Source organism: Cynoglossus semilaevis, chromosome 17 (assembly GCF_000523025.1).
Source record: "Cynoglossus semilaevis isolate Cse_v1.0 chromosome 17, Cse_v1.0, whole genome shotgun sequence".
NCBI lineage: Eukaryota > Metazoa > Chordata > Actinopteri > Pleuronectiformes > Cynoglossidae > Cynoglossus > Cynoglossus semilaevis.
Genome location: NC_024323.1, coordinates 2,132,261 through 2,141,713, shown reverse-complemented (window position 1 = coordinate 2,141,713; position 9,453 = coordinate 2,132,261). Strand labels below are relative to the sequence as shown.

Here is a 9,453-nt window from a genome sequence, read left to right as displayed (position 1 = left end):
TGCAGGAGTTGTGTTTGTTCCCATACGCAGCACAACAAACACTGGCTCTCTGAAGTCAAAGTGAGCGGGAAGTTCAGTTCACAGACTGTCATGGGACAGAGACTCAGAGATGAACGAGTGGACACGGGCACAAGCAGCGGAAGACGTTTGGACGGACGACAGAGCAGCTTCTACGTAGGGATAAAATGTTTGGAAAGAAAACAAAGGGGTTGATACGAGTCGGTTGGCGGAGGACAAAACAGCATGGAAAAAGGAGGACAAGTTTACAAAGTGTGGTCTAGAGGGTTGGTAATGGACAAAGGGTGACGTTTGGACGGACGAGAATTGAAGACGTTGGACAAAGAACGTTACGTTTTGACTGAAGACAAATAAACTGAGGAGGAAGTCGTTGGGGTTTGACCAAAGTCTGGAGTCCACAGAAGACAAAAAAGGATAGAAGACAGAGGAGACAAGAGACAGAAGACATTGGAAGAATGATGGACGTGTGAGGGAAAAATAAGGGAGTTCACAGAGGGGTTTTAGGAGAGTAGTTTGAGGACAAAGACATTTCGACAGAGGACAGAGACAACAAGAAAATAGACAGATGAATTAAAAAATAACACAAAATACCATGCGTTGGACAGAAGATTGTTTGTAATCAAGACTGAGGACATTGAAGATTTGATGATGGCTAAAGACGGTTTGGACAGAGGACACAGGAAATCAAGGGGTGCGGCTGGAAGATGAAAGGTTGGAGATAAGACAGAGAGCTATAGGCAGCTTCAAAGCAGTGCATTGACATTTGAACCAGGGATAAAAACAAAAGCTACTGAGGGGAAGAGTGGAAACAGAGAAGATTTCAAATGCAGTTTAGACAAAGGGAACAGCAGCATGAATGAAGGACTGAAGTCTGGACAGACGAGAGTTAAAGTTGGACCAGAGGGCGACAGTTTGGTAGTTTCGATAGAGGACAATAAACGACAAGTAACATAAACTAAGTGTTGTGGGCAAACGCCAGGAGATACAGACTAAATGGCATTTGTATACATGTTAACTGATATGCTAAGCTAATAGACACTCTTTGGCTGTAGATGGATAGAGGGATGGAGGGATGGATGGATCGATAGATATAGAACCATAGCTAGATAGTTAACTAGACAGACAGACAGACAGACAGACAGATCTCAGCAGTAAACACTTGTCAGTGTCATATTTGCATAGATAGACAGGTGTGAGATGATGATCCAAAACAAACATCCAGCTGCAGAGCTCCATCTGCCCATCAGTGTCAGGCTGCTGCCCCGAAGTACCACTGCAGGCCCAAAAATGTTCCCACCTTCTGTTTACACAACATCAGGCTCCCGCTTAGCTCCAGCCGTCTCAGTCAGAGTCAAACTCTTCAGCCCTTTTTCTGACAACACAGCTATACACACAAACATGGTGGGAATTTGACAGGCTCAACGTCAAAATGTTCTAATTGCAGCTTTCCAGGCTCCATTTGTTTATATTCATCACAGAACTGCATCTCGTCTTCTTTTGTTATGTGAACGTGCTTGACAAAAAAAAATAATAAAAAAGTTGCAAGACAGGTAAAAAGAGACACGACCTCCATCAATGACACAGGCGTGAGGCAGGTAAAAAGAGACAGGACCTCCATCAATGACACAGGCGTGAGGAGGACTCTCCCTCAAGTCTTGAGGGACAGGCATTAACAAAGTCCCTGGTGTCTTGCTGGGCGACAAATCTGCTTTGAGGTCTGAGGCCATTGAAGAATTTAAGGCCATTCAGCCTCAAATTTTTTATGTAAGAGCTAAAAGTTAGCTAAAAGATTAGCGTCAGCTCTCAGTCAAGGCTGTAGCTAACTCCTGCTTGGGTAGCTAAGGAATAGCCAAAAAGAATTTAGTGCTAGTCCCAGCTACACTTAGGCAGGGGTTCCCAACTCCTGGTGCAGGGGGCCAGTGCTGGTCCGTAGGTCATTTGGTACGGGGCCGCAGTGGAAAAAAAAAAAGTTGTACTTCAGTTGTACTCATTTTTCCCGATACTTACAGAACGAAGATATTTCATTACGAAAATGTACTGAACCTTCTGGTCCGTAGTAACGGTTGATGTCTGCTGATTGGTCCTTGGTACAAAAAAGGTCGAGGTTTTTTCAGACTTCAAAACAGAGCAGAACTAAAATCAATGAAATTTTAATCCAAAGTTGTATGGAAACCTGTTACGTTTACTGGATCTTTGAACCATCTAATTTATTTATTACCACAAAACCTCAAAAATGTTTCCAAAGAACTTGACTTCGGTCCATAAACCAGACAAAGAAACAGGTCATGACCTGGTATTAAAGACATTCTGCAGATTTCTACAAAGAAGGAATTCTCCTACAGACAAAAATCTCTTGAAATAGTTTTGTAAACCATTTATTTTGACATTTAAAACAACCTTGTATTCCTGTTCCTGAGAGACTACCTCATAGTCAACCGTTTGATGTGGCTGTTGTCAAAACACTGTTTTGACTGTTTTCCGAGCCTGCCTGTTCTAAAAGAGGACTACAAACAGTCGACCGTTTCCTGCCGATTAAAACGCCAACACCTTGTTGAGCTTCCTCACACCTCCATCAGAGCTCTGAGGAGAAGCTGTGAAGTCTGACAGCACTGACAGTAAAAAAAAAACACAACTCTGGCTGCAGAATCAAGACAACGGCTCCAGCTGTCAGGGACCAGAATCCTCCAGAGACAGAGGTGAGACCAGAGGGACATTCTTCAGAGCCCAGGGGGGATTTACACAGACGCTGTCCACTCACACATTGTCTCCAAAACTTCCCTCTGCTATATCCGTAGCTCTCTAATTAACCGCCAGCATTGTCTGCAGGATTAGCAGCGGCGGGCCGGCGGCGCAGGTCCCACTGCGGCCCTCTCTCAGGATCTCACAGCAACTGGCACAGGCGTAATCCTCCCCAACATGGTGCTTTAAAGAAGCCGGGTGTGGGTCGGCCGTAATCCAGGTATCACATATCCCACTACACGAGCTCTTGAACTTCTCAATGAGCAAGCACTCCGGCTGAAAAGGTGAAGGGCGAGGGGGAGGATCAGCTATAATGACTCAGCAGTGTTTGTCAACTCAACAAACGTACAGTTTGAGTTTTTCGTGAAGGACAAAACAGGTGTTGTTTCCTATTGAATAACTTAAGAGTTTTTCGGGAAGGACAAAATAGGTGTTGTTTCCTATTGAATAACTTAAATAAAAGACCACATAAATTAGTGGTAAAGTATTTGGGGAGCCGACGGGATGGAAAATATAGTTGCCTAAAAGCCGGAATGTCAGCGGTTCACCCATTCGATTCGTAGACTAAACAGGAACTAGCGCTAGCATTAGCCCAAACCTCTGACACAGAGTGTTTTCTTTTGTTTTTTTTACCATTGTCTAGATACTGTTTTTGTCACTGCTGTCCTTCAAATGCGAACAAATATTTTCCCAGCATTCAACAGGAAAAGGTTTTACTACATGAGATTATAGGATTTTCTTTTAAGTCAACTACACAGTTATTATTGTTTCGGGGTAGTGTCTGTCAGTTGAGTGTTAAAGTGATTTGTTTGTACTAAAGCATGCGAAAATGACATCTCAATAAATCCGCCGCTACATTCTGTGTCATCTGACACGGCCTTGCCGAGACAGAGACGGGTTTTTCTGCTGACAAACAGGTGCCTTATTTAAATGGAAGTCACTGTCTGACTCTTTATCTCACTTATGTGTGTGTGTGTGTGTGTGTGTCCTGGCCTCCCTGCAGCTGCCTGGCACTGAGAGCTGGGGTCGGACCAGCAGGCACAGAGCTCTGCCGGACACAGGAAGCTCCTTTGGGGAGGGAGAGGGTGAAGGCGGTTTGGGGTTTAAAAGAGTAGGGATAGGGGTGAGGGGGGGTGAAAAGACATGCTGTCTTTTTCTCTTTTTACTCTCTCACCATTCAGTTCTTCCCCTCAAAGCATTAGTGATGCATTCCTCCAGTTCAGCAACAAACAGGGTAATTCAATTTCCCCGACAAGCCACACTGTGTGAAATTTCTTTTGTGACTCTGGGCCTGGTTATAAAACCTCTCAGCCTCACTCATGTCTTGTTTGTTTACTGCTTTGTTTAGGTCAGACCCCCAATTCCAGCCCCCAATAAACAGCGGGGGGTCCAAGAAGATGATGGAGTCTCTAACAGACAGAATGTCCCCTTCGACCCACAATGTATTACAGATCTACGATTAACGTAAAAAAATAAATTACAGGGCTCCATCTCTTACAGCGGAATTCCATCCCTACAGCGTGCTGTAACTTAATTTTTGCCGTCCGAACACATACTGTATATAAATACCTACGTCACTCATCTATGTTAACACAGAGCTAACATCATAATCTCGGACATAAAAACATCAGAAGAGTCCGAGTTACGCCTGGGAGTCATAATGCAGGGCAAAAAGTTCCCAAAAAAATAACACAAAAGAAAGAAAGTGAATGTAGCACAATACACTAAAATAAAGTCGTCCTCCGCGAATAATACTAGCAAGCTATAAGCTATAAAAGCAAAAGAAAAAAAAAAAAAATCCCCAAAAATTTACAGTTGACACATATATGAGTTATACATTTTAAATAATTGAAAATGATAGTAATAATAATAATAAAAATCAGCACAGGATATAAATATTCTGTTCCATTCTCCAGTTTCCCACCCCACTGGCCTGGCGTCAGGGCGGCAGCAGCTGGCCGACGGTACGGAGGAAGTTGACAAAACCAGACTGGTGACCCTGGTGCTGACACCGACCTCACGCCTGTCAACTCTTTGGAGGTCAAAAACACAAGGGTGTCTTTCAGCGAAGCCCAGAGGCCTGGTCTGCACACTGACCAGCTGGCTGTCCCGGCGCTGCATCGGGAGGAAATACCAACACATTCATCAGATCTACACAGAACAGAAGAGGAAACTAGATTAGAAATAATTGATGAAAACATAAGTGGGGGAAAAGGGGGTGGAAAAAAGAACATACATTTCAACAGAAATTAATTTACTAGGAAAAAAAATTTAAAGTAATAATAGCTGTACGAATATTAAACCCTTAAATTGAATTAGTGCATTTAAATATCTTAAATTCTCCAACAATAACCGATATTTGAAAACAACTCTCTGTATCGAACGAAAGTCACGACCATCTGCTGCCACCTAGTGTCCACTCCTGGTCCAAACATTAATGAAACAGATCCGTCGAGCCACGGCTCCACAGTCAAAGTTGGTTTTAATTTTCAAAACACATCATTTCAACTTCAACAAAAGCATCCACAGGTTTTACATGTGCACAAATTAGAAACGGCAAAAAATATGTAGAAAATCAAAACAACGGTCAAAATCTAGTGAGTAAAAATCCAGAATGCAATAATAATAATAAAAAAAAATCTATTAATCATATTCACATTAATAAAGCATTAACTTGTACTGGCTACAGATACTAAAATAAAATTAAATAAGAATAATAAAAAAAAAATCTACAAAAGCAATTCCAAATAGAAACCATAAAATAAGCCGCTAAGGGAAAATAGGAAAAAGGAAATGCCAAGCTCAGTATTTTAACCCTAGTCTGAAAATGTTCACAATCTGTACAAGAGTTTTGGATAAAAAAGCAAAACAACGTGACCACATAGAAATAAAGGAAGAATGGAAGGATCATTAAAATTCAGTCTTTCGGAGAGGAAATGTTTTTAAACCACAATATCCTTGTTTTCAGCCCAATAGAACAGAGCAACAGTAAATAAAAACCCAAAATCATTCACTGAGTTGGTTCAAATAAACTCAGGCTTCAGTGGTAAACGATGTCCAGTTCATACAGAGACGAGAGAATATTGATCTGTTTACAGCATCGGCGCTCACTCACTTACTGCTGAAGGAAAAGAACAACCAGCAGGGGCAGCAGCATCACTCAGTCTGGTGCTGCCACTGAAATCCTGCCTAGCAGTTGATGAAATGTTTGTTTTTGTTTTTTACCTTGAGATGAAATACTGTACATACACTGTGTGTGTAACAAACGTAGCCACCGTGTGATTCAGGTTGAATTCATAGACCGTGTATAAGAAACGGACAGTGGTCCAGCTCTGTTTGCAGACTCGAGGCCTTGAGAGAGCTGTGGTTTTGGTGTGGTTTTGAAAACCATCTCAAAATGAATCACTTTCGCTCAGTCTGACATCCATTAAAATTTTTCCTGACGATCTTAGAATGTCGTGTTTGCCTCTCTTCGCCTCGGTCATTTCTTAGTGATCAATTAATATGGACTCGGACACAGAGAAGTACCAATATAAATCATAAATGTTGGAATCATCTAGTTCTCCCACGAAATCTTTGCGTATCACTGGAGATTTTCCATTAAAAACAATGACGAATGTTGGTGAAAACAAAACTCACAAACTGGAGTTCTCATAGTCATAACCTCTCGCTTTGGTCAAAAACAATAACAAAGGTTATGTGTATATATCTGTACACACGGTATCCAGGTGTGGTCAGGGAATTAAACTAAACATGGATGACCAACAGTCTGGTGAAGAAACTGCAAATGAAACTTAAAGACTGGGAGCAACACTCCTCCCGGTACTGCAGTGCTTCGATCATCGTCGTAGTAAAATCGCTTTCAGTAGTACAAAAACGTTTTTTTGGGGGGGGTTTGGGGTCGGAGGGGTTGCATTCTTATCATGCAGCTCATCTTTGTCCTTTTGTCAAATCCTCTGAGAGCGTTATCGAGTTCACAGCTTCACAGGTTTATAGTCACTGCTGCGGCTCATCACGTCTTTTCCTAAAGATAAAAACAGAACAAACAAAAAAAAACAGCATCCGAACCCTGAAGGATCTGCAACGCGGCCGGAAAACCGGGTCCCGGGGCGTCAGATTAAAGACGATGAACGACAAAGATAAACGGACGTGATATTACAAGTCAATAACTACAAGAGGACGATGGGAATGTTTGAACGTTGACCTTTGTTCCTGACGATGCACGTTAAGACATTTCAGTTCATGCTGCGATACAGTACTTTACAACAAAAAATCCACCCAAAACAAATCAACCAATGAACGACCAGTAGTACGGTATTCAAGGTCGGTCTACAAGCACCGCGATCCCCGACGCTGTGGCGCTGCGTTCAAGTGAATGAAAAGATCATGCCTGTAATTCACCTGCACCACTGATGGGAAGGTTTCTGTCTAAGACGAGGTTCGATTCCTTATGTGTATTGTACAGTCGGCAAAAGCACATTTGGTTTTTCTATCATGGGTCAGCTAACGCTGGGGGGAGGGAAGGAGAGAGAGAGGGGGCGGGAGGGTGGGGCGCTGTCTGGAAACTGATGTGGAGGTTTGAAAAAGAAAATCTGACTGGATATGAGTGATTGGATGTGAAGTGTGTAAAGACTTCAGACTTCAGGGAGGTCTAATGTGCTGCTGCTGCTGCTGCTGCTGCTGTTGTTGCTGCTGCGGGGCTGTCGGGCTCTGGTCGGCTGTTGGCCAGGTACTTCGCTCGCATACTGGAGGTGTACTGTAGACAGAGAGCAGGAAGTGACACGTGTGTTAAGAAATCTGCAGCAGGTAGATATTAGATAGACTGAACATCATGTATGAAAAACCTCTGTGTAGGATTTAAGTCAGGGTTGTCCAAAACGGGGGTCGCATTCAACTTTAAACCCTCAGGTTTTTTCCGAGGCCACCACAATTGGAGTAGTGCTTTGATTTTTGAGCTTTAATTGTGCATCTTAAATAGGATAAAATGTCAAGTTATTAAATATGCGAAATAAGTAAAACTATGGTAAAACATTTAGTCAAATAAAGCATTTAAATCTGACCAAAAATTTGGCAAAAAGTCAGTCGGCGGGACAAACAGAAGACAGAAAGACGGAGACAGACAAAATGTGTTTCAGGTAGCTGTTATCCAAGCTACTTGAAACACATAACACTTAGATACAACTACAGTGAGGACAAGGTGACTCAAAGGTCATAAAAAGCTGCATATTATTAAGAAAAGGTAAATAGATTAGATCAAAGGTAGCTTGATGAAAGATGACGAAAACGACAGCAAAAATCGTAACATAATTTCCAAGCAGATAAACCAGGTATAGATAAAATGACCAACCTAAACCAGATTATTACAATGTTTTTTAAGCCTATAAAGTATAAGATTTTCCACAATGGGACCAAGAGCCAGCCTATGGACATACCTGATTTAAACTTAAACTGAAAGGTAGGATAGGGGAAAAAAACAAAAACATAAAATAACAAACAGGTTACAATTTCCTGTGAAGGTCGGGAAAGTAAAAAAAAAAAACAACTCAAAATACTGGTTGTAAATCAAACATCAAAAGGCTGCAGTGCAGGGACAGACAGATGAAAAGATTGGACATGCATTTCAAAGCACTGCAGAGCACGATTCACTCCACTGAGCAGAGAAAATCCTACACAGATTATCCTTCAAACCACAGCAGAGTCCACAGAGCTGGAAACTAAAGGGATCGTAAATGATTCATCTGCACAAAAAAAAAAAAAAAAAGAAAACATCACAGCAACAACAACAGCTAAAGAAGACAGGGACACTCAGAGGAGAAGAGTTGGACACCAAAACAGCAGACTCCTGCTCGTTTGTATACATCGGGGGAAGCAGCCGTGGGAAAACAGGCAACACAAGGACAGAGGCTGCACTTTTTTTAAATCATGGGTGTCAAAACAACTATCACTGACTGTCACTGATGGACACCTGATCGCGATGATGTTTTTAAAACTATAATAACCTTTCAAAGGTCTGGATCAAAGCCCAACCTCCTTCCTGCTCCAGTTTTATAGCCTACAGTTTGTGGATTAGAAACACCACTTAAGCAACAAAGAAACACTTGACCTCTTAAACTTCAATAAATATGACGAATGACTTATATATTTTACATTTCAGAAAATGTTTTTTTCCTCTTTCTATACTGTAAAAGGCACATTTTTTACAGATATGTGTATATGAACCAAATGCCTTGCATTTCCACATCTGTCCACTAGGGGTCATAATAATGCGATGTGATGCAATGTAAATCCAGAGTGTATGCATTATTTATACCTGCAGTAGTGCAGGGAGAAGCACAATTCCAAAACTGTTTGGTGCTAATAATCATCGTCTTCCAGTCTTCCGGGTAAATCGATAATATTAATCAGTCTGAAGTCTTTCGAATACATCTGACAACTGTGTCATTCAGCTCTTCATCCTTGGACTTAATGACTGAAGAGTTCTTAGGTGAGATGAAAACATTTTCCTGCAGCGTCTAAATGACAACACGGGAACCGGCTGTGTGTTAGAGTGGGATTATTGGACAAACAAAAGTGCGTCCAGTTTTGCCCATATGTTTCAATTTTCAATCGGACTCACTTCAATATTCATTTTGACACTCCTACACTGCAAATCTTATGCTAATAAAATCATCTAATTCAGTGAGCACGAAGCCACTG

The 9,453-nt window shown here is 41.7% G+C and overlaps 1 protein-coding gene across 1 annotated transcript in view; it reads right to left on the bottom strand.

The window, feature by feature from the left end:
* Positions 1–5,206: 5,206 nt before the first annotated feature.
* ttyh3a (tweety family member 3a) overlaps positions 5,207–9,453 on the bottom strand; it is a 24,173-nt gene continuing 19,926 nt past the window's right edge. Inside the window, exon 16 of the mRNA XM_017040729.2 lies at positions 5,207–7,513. Coding sequence (XP_016896218.1) covers positions 7,409–7,513 — 105 coding nt within the window. The 3' untranslated portion in view covers positions 5,207–7,408. The remainder of the gene's footprint in view (positions 7,514–9,453) is intronic.